General features: G+C 41.7%; 1 protein-coding gene across 3 annotated transcripts; it reads right to left on the bottom strand.

Annotated features, from left to right (window-relative positions):
* Positions 1–369: 369 nt before the first annotated feature.
* Positions 370–18,675, bottom strand: stxbp1b (syntaxin binding protein 1b). Of its 3 annotated transcripts, none has more exons than XM_030359681.1 (20): positions 18,512–18,675; positions 16,068–16,117; positions 15,860–15,941; positions 15,294–15,370; positions 14,593–14,671; positions 14,014–14,117; positions 12,681–12,829; positions 12,067–12,151; positions 11,455–11,585; positions 10,856–10,963; positions 10,591–10,651; positions 10,322–10,387; positions 9,674–9,754; positions 8,030–8,168; positions 7,609–7,718; positions 6,951–7,052; positions 5,325–5,410; positions 3,895–4,052; positions 2,494–2,622; positions 370–1,789 (listed from the first exon to the last, which is right to left on the bottom strand). In XM_030359681.1, exons 1-19 carry the CDS (start codon positions 18,546–18,548, stop codon positions 2,504–2,506), a joined length of 1,824 nt encoding a protein of 607 aa, XP_030215541.1. In that variant the 5' UTR covers positions 18,549–18,675; the 3' UTR covers positions 370–1,789; positions 2,494–2,503. The 3 variants fall into 3 exon arrangements, with proteins under 3 accessions (XP_030215541.1, XP_030215542.1, XP_030215543.1); XM_030359682.1 differs by having other exon boundaries at positions 2,503–2,622; positions 18,512–18,634; XM_030359683.1 differs by lacking the exon at positions 2,494–2,622 and having other exon boundaries at positions 18,512–18,636.
* Positions 18,676–19,081: the final 406 nt, after the last annotated feature.

The following is a 19,081-nucleotide window of genomic DNA, read 5'->3' as shown; positions in this document are numbered from 1 at the left end:
ACCATCGCACGCCGCTGCTAGACACTGGGCTGTCCTGATTTACATTAGATCTGGCACCAGGGGGAACTCATGGTAGTCCTGATGGCCAGGCTGGGCTCGCTGGGGGGCGTGAGTGGGAGGGGCTTTGGGTGTCTGGGGCCGTGAGTGGGAGGGGCTTTGGGTGTGTTGGGCGTGAGTGGGAGGGTTTTTGGGTGTCTGGGGCAGGAGTGGGAGGGTTTTTGGGTGTCTGGGGCGTGAGTGGGAGGGACTTTGGGTGTCTGGGGCCGTGAGTGGGAGGGGCTTTGGGTGTCTGGGGCCGTGAGTGGGAGGGGCTTTGGGTGTGTTGACAGTAAGATCTTTGCATACCAAGAGAGGTACAGGTAGAATATATCAATTATAGGATGGGATTTTATTGACAACATTATTGAAATTAGCATCGATCAGCATTAACTAGATATCTCCAGATTATTTTTAAATTACAAGATTATCAAAAGATAGCATCTTTAAATAAAAAAAATATAAATTAAATCACTCCAGGCACAAAAGAGCCAAGGGGACACTACATTAATATGCTGCCTAATGTGTTGACGTGTTGAAACCATCTGAGATCACTTTAAGCTGAGTCGAAGGAAAGTTTCTTCCCAAAAACCTCATCCATCAGTTTAAACCCCTCCGACCTCTTCAGAGAGCAACAAGGGAGCCATCAACGTAAGCAAGAGTAACAGAGGCTACTTTAATAACTCAGATGCCACTTTAATAACTCAACGTGTACATAATGCACGGTCCTTGGTTGGTCTCTCAGCATGGGTTTCATTTAGCGTGTTTTAGTAATATACTTTAGTCATGATTTAGGCCTAAAATAATAACAACACACACACAGTCACACACACATGAGAATGGTTTGTTTTTCTCGGACACAAAAATAATCTTTCAAGGGAAAACTTAACATCTAAACAAGTTATATGAATAATTGGACAGTGCACATGTACAAAGACAAAATAACAAATACTAGTATAATACTACTATTAAGGTAAATTACATGATGGCATAATTTACTTTATATTCCAATTTCCATTTGTATTTAGGGTTACTTCATATTGGTATTTCGGACGCTGGATCTCACCTTATAGCATACATTTACACAATACGGCAAACATGTAAAACACAAATCGACCATTAAATCGGCATGCTCCGTTAGAAAAGGAGAACATTTATTGTCCCAGAATATATGAGAAATGCTTGAAGAAGTCTATACTATAAGGAAGTCGCTGATCATAAATAAAAGAAATTGTATGTAGTACTGACTTATACTATTAAAATATCATTAGCATTCATTTGCATTAGTTAAGATAGATTTCCCCTACTTTTTTTTGTGTCATTTTGCAGTCTTAAACATTTATTAAAAAATGCATTCATTCTTTAAAAAAACAATGTAGGCCTTAATTAAATAATAATAAATAAATAATCCAAGCCACTGCACTGCAATATGCCTGATTTTTAACAATAATTCAATCTCTTCCAGTAAATTTAAAGTTAAAAAGTTAGTATCAGAGTAGAGGTCTACACAAACATACACAAACTGAAAGTATATAACTAAGTGACAGATACGACTGAAACTGGTTGTTTATGGATTTTCTTTACATGCCACAGTATCATGATGCTTCTTTGAGTAATGTGTATGTCTGCTAAATGATTAGCTTGTTAAGGTTAGCGTTACAACGGTCGTCTTAGCTCTTCTTCTCTTCCTCTGTTTTGTCCAGGGTTCTCAGGGCGTTCATAAAGCGGGGCGGGTTGATTATTCCAGTTGATCCTGAAGGTAAAAAACGACAGGTGTGATGTGAGATAAAGTGGCAGAGACAACGTCAACCTTATTCACTGAGCCATGTCGGTTTGTTGGGTGGGGAAACATTCAAGGATCTTTGGAAACCATGAAAACTCCACGTATTATTTATATTAAGCATTCCATTTGACATTTCGAACGCATTTCCATTGAGTTGTCATGGTTATGGCTGATCATGAATACTGAATCGTGGTAAAGTCCAAATATGCCATCTGTTGGCTGATGTAGACAATAACAGTCTTAGCTACAGTAACAATGTGATATGTCGGATTCATGTCCCAATCAACACTATAACCAAACAGATAAACAGAGGGAAAGTGGGAATGTTATACACAACAGATACACAGACAGGGATTAAATATGCAAAAAGACACAAACATATGCAAACGATATACAGACAATGTTATACACAACAGATACACAAACAGGGATAAAATAAATATACACAACGGATATACAAACGCAGGGCTCGTGTGAATTAAAGGGGAGGAGTCAAAACACAAACATATAATATAACGGTTGATGGCAAAAATTAAAAAGGTTTTATTTAATTATAATTGTAGTTTAATCCGTGGGAGGTGAGCTAGAGGAAGGTGGGTTTACAGTACGAGGGGTGGAGGAAGAGGAGGAGGTGGTCGTGGTGATGAATCACAAACGGCGGTCTCCGTATTTACTTCCGTGACCTCATTCTGCGGGGGGGTCGGCGGGGCCTTCTGCGCCCTCAGGTGGCGCGTTGGGGTCCATGAAGTCTGGGTGCTGTAGTTCTTTAAGGTACTTGGTGGGGGTGAGGATGTGGGTGGCGCCTAAAGTATCGGAGATAGTCGACTGTGTTGAACTCTCTCACTCTCTCTCTCTCTCTCTCTCTTTCAGACGTTACCAACGGCACAAAGCAAATGTCTCTCGACCAGGAGGTCTGCCAGAACTAGTTTGTGGTGTTGAGGTTTTATTTTAGTATGTGACGCATAGAAAAGATATTGGATGCATGTTTGTATGGACATATAGAGATACATTAAATTGAAGGTAATATATGGATACAGTAGATGGATGGGTAGATGGGGCTTGACAGTTCAACATAAAATACATTATTTCATTTCCTGCCCGTGTACTGAGGACATACTGACTCATTCTCTCTCTCTCTCTCTCTCTCTCTCTCTCTCTCTCTCTCTCTCTCTCTCTCTCTCTCTCTCTCTCTCTCTCTCTCTCTCTCTCTCTCTCTCTCTCTCTCTCTCCACAGTTACATACTGTTGTCTCTGCTGAGGGACCACAAGGGGGTTAATATGATTCAGAAGGGACATATATTAAGTCTAACAATGGATGAATCATCAGAAGAGAAAACAAGGTCCCCTTTCTATACAAATAACTCACTTCAGTGTCAAACTACCTCTCTGGTCCCTACTGATGCTATTGATATTAACCCACTTGTTGTGGTGAACCATTTTTCAGGGAAATATTATAAATGTAAAGATAGCTTGGGAAACATATTGAAATGGACAAGAAAACAAGTTAATCCAACTGGAGACAGGAGACCGTAGTTCCTTGGTTGTTAGACTCCAAGCCAACATGTTCTTGGTTCAATCCCCAATGTCGGCAGTCTTCCTGTAGGAATCCTTAAGCAAGAAGCCCCCTAACCCCTACCTCCTTCTTAATTATATGTATCTGGATTCACTGTCTAACCCCTACCTGCTCCTAAATGACCCGTCTGTGAATTCACTGTCAAACCCCTACCAGCTACTTATTGACCTGTCTCTATATTCACTGTCTAACCCATACCAGCTCCTTAATGACCTGTCTCTATATTCACTGTCTAACCCCTACCAGCTCCTTAATGACCTGTCTCTATATTCACTGTCTAACCCCTACCAGCTCCTTAATGACCTGTCTCTATATTCACTGTCTAACCCCTACCAGCTCCTTAATGACCTGTCTCTATATTCACTGTCTAACCCCTACCTGCTCCTAAATGACCCGTCTGTGTATTCACTATCAAACCCCTACCAGCTCCCTATTGACCTGTCTCTATTCTGTCTCTATAATGACCCGTCTTCACTGTCTACTGACGATGGGGTGGGACTCACCGATGATGGCCTCCCATTTGCCGTTTGCCTGGGTGACCTCATAGACGCAGCGCATCTCGCTGTAGGTCACGCCCCCGATGATGAACACCAACACCCTGGGGCCCGTCTTCATCTCAGTGGGGCCCTTGTTCTTGTGCCAGTTTCCATAGCGAGCACTGCTGTTGGGGTGGAGAGGCAAAGCATAATGAATGTGAAGGTCTCCACTGGTAGAGCGTGGCGCTAAACACTGCCACGGCGAGGGGTTCTATTCCCCCTGGGCCCACCCACGTTGATAAGGTATGAACTCACTGTATTGTTAGGGGGCTTTCAGGCCTACAATTCGGTAGACTTGGTCCGACTCAGTCCATCCGAACTGATTTTTAAACCAAAAAAGTAAAGTTTCACAAGTTTCTCCACAGTTATGTTAAAGTTCCTTCTGTCTCTGAACAGTTATGTTAAAGTTCCTTCTGTCTCTGAACAGTTATGTTAAAGTTCCTTATGTCTCTGAACAGTTATGTTAAAGTTCCCTCTGTCTCTGAAAAGTTATGTTAAAGTTCCTTCTGTCTCTGAACAGTCATGTTAAAGTTCCTTCTGTCTCTGAACAGTTATGTTAAAGTTCCTTCTGTCTCTGAACAGTTATGTTAAAGTTCCTTCTGTCTCTGAACAGCTATGTTAAAGTTCCTTCTGTCTCTGAACAGTCATGCTGAAGTTCCTTCTGTCTCTGAACAGTTATGTTAAAGTTCCTTATGTCTCTGAACAGTTATGTTAAAGTTCCCTCTGTCTCTGAACAGTTATGTTAAAGTTCCTTCTGTCTCTGAACAGTCATGTTAAAGTTCCTTCTGTCTCTGAACACTTATGTTAAAGTTCCTTCTGTCTCTGAACAGTTACGTTAAAGTTCCTTCTGTCTCTGAACAGTTATGTTAAAGTTCCTTCTGTCTCTGAACAGTTACGTTAAAGTTCCTTCTGTCTCTGAACACTTATGTTAAAGTTCCTTCTGTCTCTGAACAGTTATGTTAAAGTTCCTTCTGTCTCTGAACAGCTATGTTAAAGTTCCTTCTGTCTCTGAACAGTCATGCTGAAGTTCCTTCTGTCTCTGAACAGCTATGTTAAAGTTCCTTCTGTCTCTGAACAGTTACGTTAAAGTTCCTTCTGTCTCTGAACAGTCATGCTGAAGTTCCTTCTGTCTCTGAACAGCTATGTTAAAGTTCCTTCTGTCTCTGAACAGTTACGTTAAAGTTCCTTCTGTCTCTGAACAGTCATGCTGAAGTTCCTTCTGTCTCTGAACAGCTATGTTAAAGTTCCTTCTGTCTCTGAACAGTTACGTTAAAGTTCCTTCTGTCTCTGAACAGTCATGCTGAAGTTCCTTCTGTCTCTGAACAGCTCTACTGAAGTTCCTTCCGTCTAAAGTTCTGTTAAAGGAGTGCCTAAGGGGCCTCTGAAGATCTTAGTACCTGGAGGGAGCGCTGGACTTGGACGAGACCTGGCGCTGGGAGATGTAGGGGTAAAGCTTTGGGTCCAGTTTATCCTCTATGGCATCCTGCACAGACACACAGTGACACTCAACAGGTGGTTCAGTATTTACAGCCTAATGCTACAGTGACTAGCTTTACCTCAATATCTACACACTAATACTACAGTGACTAGTTTTACCTATCTACAGACTAATACTACAGTGACTAGTTTTACCTATCTACAGACTAATACTACAGTGACTAGCTTTACCTCAATATCTACACACTAATACTACAGTGACTAGTTTTACCTATCTACAGACTAATACTACAGTGACTAGTTTTACCTCTGTATCTACACACTAATACTACAGTGACTAGTTTTACCTATCTACAGACTAATACTACAGTGACTAGTTTTACCTCTGTATATACATAATACTACAGTGACTAGTTTTACCTCTGTATCTACACACTAATACTACAGTGACTAGTTTGACTCAGTAACTACAGATTAATATCGCATTAACAACACATGCTAAATCAAATTTGTCAACTAATTTAAATTAGTTTTTCTTTTCTAGCTACTTTGAGTAAAGTTATACATTTCTGGCAACACATTTCTTTAAATTTGTTATACTTAAGATTGCCATTCATGATAGAGGTTTAGGGACAGAGAGTTAGTGATAGAAAGTAGGGATAGAGTGTTATGGATAGATAGGGAGACAGAGTGATTGATATGTCGATAGGGATAAAGAGTGTGAACAGAGAATAATGGATGGATAATTGAGACAGAGATTGAACAGAGAGTTATGGATACATAATTGAGACAGAGAGATTATACAGAGAGTTAGGGATGGATAATTGAGACAGATTGATTGTTATGCAGTAAGGGATAAAGAGTTTGGCCAGAAAGTTAGAATAGATAGTTGAGACTGAGTGATCGATATGCAGCAAGGGATAAAGAGTTTGGCCAGAGAGTTAGAACAGATAGTTGAGACTGAAGGATCAATATGCAGTAAGGGATAAAGAGCTGGAGAAGAGAGTTAGAACAGATAGTTGAGACTGAGTGATCGATATGCAGTAAGGGATAAAGAGTTTGAGAAGAGAGTTAGAATAGATAGTTGAGACCGAGTGATCGATATGCAGTAAGGGATAAAGAGTTTGAGAAGAGAGTTAGAATAGATAGTTGAGACTGAGTGATGGATATGCAGTAAGGGATAAAGAGTTTGGCCAGAGAGTTAGAACAGATAGTTGAGACTGAAGGATCAATATGCAGTAAGGGATAAAGAGTTGGAGAAGAGAGTTAGAACAGATAGTTGAGACTGAGTGATCGATATGCAGTAAGGGATAAAGAGTTGGAGAAGAGAGTTAGAACAGATAGTTGAGACTGAGTGATCGATATGCAGTAAGGGATAAAGAGTTTGGCCAGAGAGTTAGAACAGATAGTTGAGACTGAAGGATCAATATGCAGTAAGGGATAAAGAGTTGGAGAAGAGAGTTAGAACAGATAGTTGAGACTGAGTGATCGATATGCAGTAAGGGATAAAGAGTTGGAGAAGAGAGTTGGCACAGTGATTGATGATAAAATAGTTGGGTTGCAACAGTTGGGACCGATGATTGTACCTCCATGATGTCCTTGATGAGCGGGGTCCAGCGGGACAGCTGGTACGTCTGCTCGCTGACCCTCTCCTTGCGGTCGGGTTTCTTGGTCTTCTTGGGGACTCCCTGAGAAAGAAAGCGGTCTACCTTATTCCACGATGAACTCAACAGCGTTACAGTAAAATCGACTCCATGAAAGAGTTCTGTGTGTAATTATGGCTGAGCAATGAATCAACATCATAACGTATCTTCCTTCAGTGGATATATATCGAAACACAGGATGAATGTATGGTGGGGCTGGGCGATTAATCGAATTTTGATCGCGATTTCGATTTTAGCGTCAAACCATCACAAAATTAACATAATCCAGTTTTTTTTTAAATCTTTTATAGAAAGGGCAGAACAGCTGGATACATATCTTTATATTTTTTTAGATTGGAACATTTTCTTTTTGACCATTTTGTGTATTTTTTTAAGGCGAAAGTTCTCAGTTCCAAAGTTTTTTTGGCAGAGACATGCTGAAAAAATGCAACATGTTTTCAAACTCAAACATAATCGTTATTTCAATGTTGACCAAAATATTCGTGATTTTTTCCCCTAATCGAGCAGCCCTAATGTGTGGTCATGTGTGTCATCACATGTGATATTGTTGTGGAATGTACTCTTGTGGGCGGGGCCTCACCTCAGCGATGATGGGCATACCCAGATGAGCCATGTTAGAGATGATGTCACTGTCTTCTGGGGGGATGTTGGCGTGCTGGAGGAGCTTACACAGGTTCTCCTCACTGACACCTGATCACACACACACACACACACACACACACACACACACACACACACACACACACACACACACACACACACACACACACACACACACAACCATGCTCAGTGCTCGAACGCATTGAGATTGCATTTACAACTCTCTGTACTATTACATTATGTAAAAAAAGAATAATACATTCACAAAAATAACACAATGGGAGAATTCCAGAGAGAATGTCCTCATTAACACTTGTGAGACAAAACGTGTGAATTGTATCACAACTCTGTCCCAATGGCACAGGAGCGCAGGTCCCTGTCTGCGTGCGTCCACTGCTCACCGTTCTTGAGGAAGATGTAGAGCAGGATGATGCGGATCTTGTCCGAGACGGAGACGTTGGCGTCCAGCAGCACTGGCACAATGGCACGCATGGGGTCTTTGATCTTCTCCCCCTCTGCGTCTGTGCCCATCGCCAGATCCTGGGGAGGCGGAATAATACTCAGCCTCATCATCCACATCGTTGTGGTCGTCATCATCATCATCATCATCATCATCATCATCATCGACACCACCTTTCATCATGATGGAACACTACTCAGCCTTATCATCATTATCGCCATCGTCATCATTATCATCATCGACAGTACCACCAATGATGGAACACTACTCAGCCTTATCATCATTATCGTCATCGTCATCATCAGCATCATCATCATCGACAGTACCACCGTCATGATGGATTAATACCGAGCCTTATCATCAACCTCATTGTCGTCATCATCATCTTCATCATTGTCATCGTCATCATCATCGACACCACCTCCACAATGGAATAATACTCAGCCTCATCAAGATGGAAGAATACTCATCATCATCCTCATCATCATCATCATTACCATCATCCTCACCTTCGCCATCAAGATAGAAAAAATACTCATCATCCCATCATCATCATCATCATCATCATCATAGAGCTCTGAGATGTAAGCATTGTTTTATATTTCTGTGTCAGAGAAACCCAGTCAGAGAGCTGCTTTGTTATGCTTTTTGACCCTGAGAAAGTCCATACGGCGTACAATAATCCCTTCCCTGCCTCTGGCCCACATATTGTGCCATTTCTAAACAGATTTAGTTGCATAATGTTAACGTTTGTTAGAACCTAAAGCTCCTTTCTTACTCTGAAAAATAGTATCCTTTTTCTTTAAAGATTTAAGTTTTGACGACTGAATGATGTCTTTCATGCTACATTTTTTCAATCAATTTGACGATTAGTTTTCCAATCCTCTTTCACTTATCCATTTCTACATAGATTCCTGCAGATATATTCACCCATGTCCAGACTATTCAAATTCACGGCTTAAGAAGAAGAAACGAAAGACAGCAGCAGTCATTAATTAGATCCCAGACATTAATCTTGCCACGGTTTTCCTTTTTACATTTTTGTAGGTCTGTGTCTCACCTTAGCCCACCCCGCTAGCTGCAGTAATTCCTCACATCAGCGACACACCGTCAAGCAGTGACTAATGATGACCATGTTGGCTCAGGTTTCAAAGCCCCATAGCTGTCCTGAAATTGCTGTGAATCATGGCCTGTAGTGGCTTTTTGTTTTTATAAAACAAAAATGCCTTTTTATAAAAAGCCGTTTAAAAATGTTTTGCTGCCTAGTAACATTTCACATAATTTAGACACACAAAATAAAATCCATCACTTATTGAAAACCAAGTATAATTCTCCCAACAAGCAATACAGTTCCTCAAAAAAGCTAAAAGGTTGCCAAGCAACATCACAATAGCATACTTTGAGAATGCCGACACATTCATTCTAAAAATGTATTGTTAAGCGCTCACAGGTTTGTGTTGAGATTGTATTTTACCATCGCCTCCAGCCAATAAGAATCAAGGACCAGAGTAGTCCCTTAAATCATCACTATTCCACACGGCGTGTCCACTCCTCACATGTTCTTCGAAGCTTGTCCACTCCCTACCTGTTCTACGCGACACAGCTTGTCCACTGTTCCTTGGTAGCGGTTCATGCAGTCTTCAGCCAGGTGCAGGTGGGTAGAGTACTGCAGATCACAGAATACACACAAACACACACACGCAGTGAGCAACCAAAACACTGTATGCACCACATGTTCCTATACATGTACAAATATATGTTGTCTATGGAAATATACACTCGCTATATTCTGATGGGAAAAAAGTTAATCTGGATGGTATATGAAAGAAATAAAACAAGTAGAGAATAGTGCAATATATTTTAGGAGAGTAATATGGAATACAAAAAATATGAAATAGATAAGCATACAGTGGGTAGAACATTAAAGCGTAATAGACTAGAGTAGGTTAGGGTAGAATAAAATAGGTTAAAGTTGGATAGAGCCGTAAAGTGGAAAAGATTAGAGTACAATAGAGTACAGTAAAGTAGAGTGGGGGCATAACAGTAAAGTCAGAGATTTAAGTAAAGTAGGGTAGAATGGAACTTATTGCCAAATATGATTTTCCAAGTTATTTGTTGTGATGTATTGAGAATAGAATGGAATAGAATAGAATAGTAAAGTAGTGTAGAAGTACATGGAATAAGAACCACGTGAAACAGGGTGTCACCTCCTCCTCCTCCTCCTCCTCCTCACCTTGCTCAGTTCCTTCTGATACTGGGGCATTGCCTTCAACATCTGGGCCAGCTCCTTCATGGTGGTCTGGAGGAGAGCAGGAGACATGGTAAGCTGACTAGAAGACCAAACCAGGCCTAACACCGGAAAAGCCCTCATTTCATCACCCACAACCCATTGATTATTACGGCAGCGTTTCCCAGCTCAAAGCAGTGGCTGACGGAACGCTCATTAAATGTGATGGTTAGTGGCTCTCCCCCCAACCGCCCACCGCCCCCACGATCTCCCACCTTCTCTCCTGTGCTCAGCTTCTTGCTGGCTGAGAACTCCTTGAGGGAGCGGGTCACGGCCCTGGGGAGGGCAGAGAGACAGGGAGATAATGAGCGAAAGATAATGAGGGAGGGATATGGGTGGACACGAGGCAGATAAATGAAGGAGAAAGTCAAGAGGAGAGGCTGCGAGGGGGAAAATAAATGAGAGAGACGAGAGGAGACTGGAGAATAAAGGCAAGATAGACGGAGAATTCAAATCAGTAAGGTTGTGTGTGTGACTCACGTGGAGACCTCTGCGATGTGTTTGTGTCTCAGACTCTGCCACAGGTCGTCGTCCTCGTCGAGCAGAACCTCCTTGGTCCTCACCTCCCCCATCCCACTGGTCTCATACCTGGGGAGAGAGAGGTTCACTTAGAGGTGAGAGAGAGAGAGAGAGAGAGAGAGAAAGACCGTCTCATACCTGAGGCGAGAGAGCTTCACATAGAGCAGAGAGAGAGCATCTGATACCTGGGTATAGAGAGGTGATCTAACCATCGTAATCATCCATCCTGCCCTCAGAGCTTCCTTTACCAATCACATTTTTCAGAATCCCTTCGTGGTGCCGGTTCTGCCTCAGAACATTTCCAGTGGACGCGCTTGCCTCAAATGTAAACAATAGCAATACAGCCCTTTGGTCTTTGTGAGAAGACATTTCATAGAGTACTTGTATGACGATTCAGTTATGTTGTCCAAAAATGTTGGTACTGACCAACGCACATCCAAAAGGGAAAGCATCTGTTTCGTTATATTTCAGTGTTTGTTTCTTTAGGGCTTGTGTGTTTATCGTGTTCACTGTGTGTGTGTGTGTGTGTGTGTGCGTGTTTTGTGTGTGTGTGTGTTTACTTGTAGACGTCGTTTTCAATGCCCAGCAGGTCATAGCCCATGGCCTGCAGGGTGAGCTCGTGGAGGACGGGGGAGACCGGGTCAAACCCCCTGTCCAAGATCAGTAGCTGGCTACGAGACTTGTCCGGACCCTGGAGAGACACGTCACACACACACACACACACACACACACACACACACACACACACACACACACACACACACACACACACACACACACACACACACACACACACACACACACAGACACTGCTAGGTTATTTATTTATTGGTTCTCCCTTTGGTGAACATATTTCAAATTTCACAAAAGGCCATTTTTATTATGTGTATCATTTTATAATTCAAGTGTTCAATTCTGTGTTCCAGCTGTTACAGCGCATCAACCCTGAAAATGAGCATGGAGCTGAAAAGTGTCTAGTGCTACAAGGTCATCACAGTAAAAAACTCGGTGATGTATACATGTATTTGTAATATACATGTCATTTGGACAGGTCAGGTTGGGGAAGTTGGCATCTTGTCCTTGACTTGGCATTCATTGCTCCGCTGGGGGGGGGGGGGGGGGGGGGGGGGGCGGGGTTGATGCGTGGAAGCTAACGTATGGTATCTACGTACCTCGCCCAGGGTGGGGTCGTCTGCTTTGTATCCGTCCAGTTTATCCTGAAGCATCTGGGCCAGTGTAGCGCAGTCTTTATACTCCCTGTTAAGCACACAGTCTTTATATATTGCATGCATGATATTTATATTTCACAGCTGTTAATGTGTAATAGCAGCACAGAATTCAATGTGCTATAAAAGCTTTTCTGACCGTAGCTGCTACATTACATTCTTCTGCCCAGGCAGTATTTAATCACCATAGTAACACATTTACAAATGTCAAATGGTTGAAATAGGAGATAACAGAAAAGACAACCAAAACGTCTTATTTAGCCGTACTAACGGGAGAGTGAGACTTCAACAACACAACACTCCAAACACAGCGCACTAACCACATGCAACACAACATGCACACAACAGACATTCACACAGACATGCGCACAAGCCACATACATATAACACACCCACACTTAACACACATACATATAAAGCACACACATACAACAAACACAAAACTCAACACAATGCACACAATATAACAACAAACCACATACTTCCCCCACAAACCCCACAGCATGCACACAACATACAACACAACACATAGATCCAGGTGTCTGTGTACTGGGACCTACCCTCGATAACGTATGCCCGGGTACTCCTTCAGCGTAGCGCACAGGGTCGCGATCTGCTCCGCACATCTCTCCAGCATGTTGTTCTTCACGTCTGCCTTGTAGGGGCTGTAGAAGTCCTGGAACGCATCCACCCTGTCCAGAGAGAACACCTGCACACACATTAGGGCTGGGCGATTAATCAAATGTCGATCTCGATTTCAGCGTCAAACGATCAAAAAACTAATATAATCGATTTATTAAATTTTTCTTTTTCTATGTTTTATAGAAAGGGCAGAACAGCTGGATAATATGTGTACATTATTTTAGATTTGAACATTTTATTTTTTACCATTTTGTGTATTTTTTAAGTTCTCAGTTAAAAAGTGTTTTTAGGAGAGGCATGCAAAATAAATACATCATGTTTTCAAACTCAAAAATAATCGTTTGAATAATCATGATTTCAATATTGACCAAAATAATCGTGATTATGATTTTTTCCCATAATCGAGCAGCCCTACACATACATGCACAAGTGCACGAGCGCACCCACCCACCCACACATTGATGCACACCCACACCCAAAGTTAGTTAGTTTTATTATCACGCTTCCTACACATGCAGAATATGATTGACACTTTTAGACACACACACACACACACAGAAGAGGTCATCTGTTGTGAAAGCCGTCAAAACAAAACTATCCCCTTCATTATGACACCTTGAACCTGATTGGTAAAGCGAGTGAGAGCTACGCTACGCGGATTAGCGGATTAGAGGCAGATCCGGAAGGCTACATCCCCCCACACCCCTCACTCATTAGGGATTTAACAGACAGGGGGACAGGGAAGTAGTTGAGGATTGGAGATGAGAAGATGATCAGGAATATTCAAGGCCCTTCCCTTCCTTCGCTCAAGTTAAATATTGTTTATTATGGTCTGTCACCATAATACAACAATCCCTGAGAAATTAGGAATTAGTACACACGCGCACACATACAAAGACAAACTGGAATTATATTCAATAACATTGAAACAAAGAATATAACTCCTTTGTTTCTTTGTACCGCAGAGGGTGGTAAGGTAGTATAAGGAGTAGGTTAAGGTTGAGGGCAAGAGGGTTCGGGTGATTATGTGGGAGAAGGTTAGGGTGACAGGGGTAAGGCTTAGGGTGAGGATTAGGGAGAGGTTCAAGAGTTAGGGTCCTACTTGATACTTGTAGGGTGAAGGGTTGGAACAGGAAGAAAAAACATAACTCTGCCCCTTGAAGTTTTTGGTTTCCGGGATGGGCTCTGAGCCTGCTCTTAGAAGGAAGCAGTAGGACTGCTGGAGCCAAGATAAGTGTAAGTGCGACCTACCTGAGACTCATAGGGAAGGAAGGAGACGTGGATCTCTGTCAGGGCCTTCATGGCCTTGGAGGCGCGGGATTTGGTCAGCAGGCCGAACAGTGTGTCTGGGATAGCTGTGGGAGCAATGTGCCAGAGTTAATCAGAGATCAGAAACACTGTTGTTAACTTACAGCCTGGCATATTTGGGATGTTGAATGCAACATAGCAGTCGTTTGTACCCAAAGTTTAAAGCTCTGGTGGATGAATCACAGTTCGATCAAGCATTCATTCAAATATATACTTGACAAATGTTTAAATACAATTTAGCTTGTATCTCAAATTGTACTTAAGGTGGAGACACACAAATATTTTGGAGTAATCCTCCGATATCTCTACAAACTGTTCTCATCTGTAAATTAAAAGTTCGCACATGGAATATAAAAACAGTGCGCTACACTTCTAAATGTTAAAGTACCAGCATTAATGCAACAATACATTTATAAAAGAGTCATATTTGAAACAATCGTATATTAAAAACCATTTCCCACTTGAAATCAACCTTTATGTATGTGACTAAAGGTGATGGCGTTTGGACGCTTGGTGACCTACTGTCGGTGAAGAAGACGTGGGCCGCTCGGTACTGCGGGTTCCTGGGGTCTCTGAAGTCTTCGATCAGAACATCTACTGACTGGGAGGCACACAACACAGAGAGGTGAGTTCAGAACAGTGATATCAACTGTCTGAAACCATTACGACTGTCTTATACAATCCATCTAAAACCTGTTTAACTGCTATATATATATATATATATATATATATATATATAGCAGTATATATATATATATAATTTATACATGCTTCACCTGCATGAAAGTATTATACGCTCCATCTAAAACCTTTATGACAGTAATATACGCTCCATCTGAAACCTTTATGACGTAATATACCCTCCATCTTAAACATGTGCGACTCTTACATACGCTACATCTTAAGACTGTATGACTAATATATGCTCCATCTGAAACCTGTATGACTGTAATATACGCTCAATCTGAAACCTGTATGACTGTAATGTACGCGCCATCGGAAACCTGTATGACTGTAATCTTACAGAGTTAAATGCATGTAGTGGTTTATTCCGCTTATACCACTTACTAATAAGGATTAAATAATAGTTAATAGTAACATTAATTTTCCATAATCTGATGTTTTTATATGAACATAATCATCTGAAATTAAGGCATTCTTCCACTGTGCTTTGAAAATATTGTTTGTTTTTTATGAAACATCAGTTCACAAATCATTCTCACCTCGTCTGAGGGTGTGATGAGGTAGAGAGCCTCCATGCTGGGAAGAGGCTCTCTCTTCTTGGTGATATCTTCTACGACTAGGGAACACAACAAGAGAGATAAACACTTGCTGATGTCTCCTACGACTAGGAAGGACAACAGATAAACACTTGGTGATGTATCCTATGACTAGGAAGGACAACAGATAAACACTTGATAAACACAGATAAACAAGCGTCTTAGAGTACCATATTAAGCGCTATATAAATTTCATTTATTATTATTATTATTATTATTATTACTTGGTGATGTATCCTATGACTAGGGAGCATGACAGATACACACTCTGTGATGTATTCTATGAATAGGAAGCACAGAGAGATTTCATCACCCTAAACCACGGGTGGAAGGATTTTGAGAATAAATAAATTGAATTTAGTTTAATTGTTTAGTGAATGTGAATTTAATTTAACTCGATTGGAATAAATTGGAAAGTTAACTGAACTGAACTGAACTGAATTGGAATGTGATCTGAACTTTATTGAACAGGGTAAGATGGGAAAATACTAGGTCATTGGGCTTCTTACTGGTGATGCCCTCGGACATGATGTCGGTCATCTTGCAGCAGGACGAGATCATCCTCATACTCAGCTTGTCCACCACCAACACCTACATTGTTAGCATGGAAACACCCCCCCCACACAAACACCCATTGAATTAGGTTTGACCAATGCCAAATGCATGCCTTTCGATCTATTAAGGACTGAGTATGAAGAGAGAGAGAATGGTGTGTACCTTCCATTTCCCCTTCTCTCTGGCCTTCCTGATCACATCATTCATGATCTCTGCAGAGAAAAGTATAGACATGCAGTCAATATATTTCAACCATCCAAAGATCGATTTAGACAAAGCCTACAAAACAGCATTACAGCATGGCATCTGATTGAGGAATTTATGAGGACTAGTGGGAATTGAACACCTAACCCTTGTGGTCATAATGAATGCCTTGCTCTACCAGTTGAGCTACACAGATAATATAACCCTTAACCCTGGTAGTGTAAATGCCCTGCTATAGCAATTGAGCTACAGATGGAATATAACACCTAACCCATTGTGGATGCCTTGTTCTACCAATTGAACCGGACAGGGAATATAAGCCCTAACTCTGGCAGGGTTAATGCCTTGCTCTACCATTTTAGCTATACAGGGAATATAACCCTTATGCCTGGCAGTGTTTACTTCCCTGTGTGTGTGTGACGTGTTTTTGCCTGTTTATGTTTGTTGAGAGAGAGAGAGAGAGAGAGAGAGAGAGAGAGAGAGAGAGAGAGAGAGAGAGAGAGAGAGAGAGAGAGAGAGAGAGAGAGAGAGAGAGAGAGAGAGAGAGAGAGAGAGAGAGAGAGAGAGAGAGAGAGAGAGAGAGAGAGAGAGAGAGAGAGAGAGCACCATAGCAATCACTGGCTATAATCTCTTCCCAATCCTCTTATCCAGACGCTCCGTTATTCCAGATCTTTCTATGTCAGTCGATGGGATGTCCCACACGCACACACAAAATACACACACACACATTTCCGATCACATAGTAACACCCACATACAAACACATACACACCATCAAAAATAAATATCTGATCACATACTAACTAATACAAACACACAGAACTACATCACACACACATATCTGATCACATACTAACATACATAGAACCACACATACCCACACACACACACACTCAGACACACACACACACACACACACACACACACACACACACACACACACACACACACACACACACACACACACACACACACACACACACACACACACACACACATCTGATAACACAGCAGGTCACACACGTGGCCAGCATAAGCTCAGACTTGTATGGCTATTGGCTAGCATAAAAAACAGTGTGACATGTTGCGCACTGAAGCCACATGTAGATAGAAACTATGCACTTAAACTATTTACTTTTTCAGGTACTGGGTTTGATCCCCCAATGTCCACATACCAGTCGCATCTACTTTGAGAAAGATGCCCCCTACGACACGTTTCTGAAATCAGTGTATTCAATAGATAATAAATGATAAGAAAATGAAGCCATGGGGTTTCATCATGGAAACAGTGGATGGCTCTGTGGATCTCATTACTAGAGGATTAGGTGAGAGCTGGACAAAGACAGGACAGGACAGAGGCAACGCCCCCGCCGGACGTGGTTACATCCAGCCAGGCTGGTGCTTCAGGAGACAGACGATATCCATCAAGCATGTGCGCCACACAAACTGGAATATTTTTTAATGCGTAGATATGCATATGGCTTGATTGCGAAATGTCAAATAACTTCACAGTGACTGCCTTTATATATACACACGTTGTTACTTTTTTGTGTTACACCGCCACTGACAGTATCAACACCATCATTTACACCACCACAACTAGCACCACCATCACTTTGGATAAGTAGGCCTATTGTACAATGGCACAAACAAAATTGTGATCGAATTGTTAGATCTATACATGAACAGATACAATTTACCTTTGAACAAAAATAGGGCACTGGAGTTTAAACAATATCTGGCAAGTTATCACTTGCTCCATCTGGCCACCATATATAGGACATTGTGTCGGCTGGGAGTTTAGCCTGATGGTCATCCATGGAATGTTTACATTGTGCGTGACAATAGACATCACCAGCTGGAGACAACATACACTATAGCGCCTGGTGCTAAGAACCGTTCTGATGCACAATAACGCTTCGTGCCAATGTTGAGCAACATGAGCATCATCGGAAATTTAACAAGTAGCCTGTCAGTCAATCCTTGTTGTTTAGTAGTCCGGTCGACTCCATAGAGCAGGCTAACACAGCGCCATCGCACAAGAGGAACTGGAGTACTTTAATCCTCACAGACACAGATTAGAGCGTAAGGATTTACGCAGAAACAGGACTCCGCACTCTGACACAAAACTACCTGTATTATGAAGAGAATAAAAGCTCAAAGGTGAATTGATCGACACTATTCAAAGATAATTTCCAAAAAATCTGGAATTCTGGAGTGAGGCGATTTGGTAGGAGCGACCGTTAAGTAAATGGAGGGTTGATGCGCGCCTTTTGCGCAATCTTTTGGGGAGAAACTGCAGTCAACACCATTTCAAAGAGTAACGTAGAGTAGGCCTTAGTTTTCCGATTTATTACGTAGGATCAAATCAACCTAGAGTAAATTAAACATTTTCGCACTTACTGTCACAAACAAGTGCTTTGAGTCCGAGGGGTGCCATGGTGACGCGTCTCTGCGCTCCGTGCTCTCCTAAATCCAACTCCGGCTTTCAACTGGTAGGGGGCGGGACCTACCTGAGGCCTGGCGGGAAATGCGTAAAGCGCGCAGATTTACGGACTCCTCCAGTAAACCGCTTAGAAGCAAAAGCCTTCATGAAAGCGTTCAGTCACTGTGGTTTAATATAGTGACCAGATAGGCCTACTTGGCCAAGTTAATGAGGCCATGTATCTGGTTGCGTGGTCAATTTATGGAGATTAACAGGAAACTATGTTACAGGTTATTTTTCCCTTTTCAGTCGACAGTCATCTCTGACTGACAGCCACGTTATTTCCGAGGGATATTAAGGAATATATAAAAAAAGAAAAATAGGAATAGACAAACAAAACAAAGGAAGAAATGAAAGAAAAAAAAGAACTGACTGATTGGCTGCATTTATGCGTTTTGTCCACAGGAGGGCAGTAAACACTGCATTATTCGTTAATACGCAGGTCCATATGATGCTATGATCATCATGATTGTATGATGAATAGCGAT

The sequence above is a fragment of the Gadus morhua genome, chromosome 6, assembly GCF_902167405.1.
Source record: "Gadus morhua chromosome 6, gadMor3.0, whole genome shotgun sequence".
In the NCBI taxonomy this organism is placed as follows: Eukaryota; Metazoa; Chordata; class Actinopteri; order Gadiformes; family Gadidae; genus Gadus; species Gadus morhua.
The sequence above is the reverse complement of the archived record's forward strand: the minus strand, read 5'-3'. Positions and strand labels throughout refer to the sequence as shown.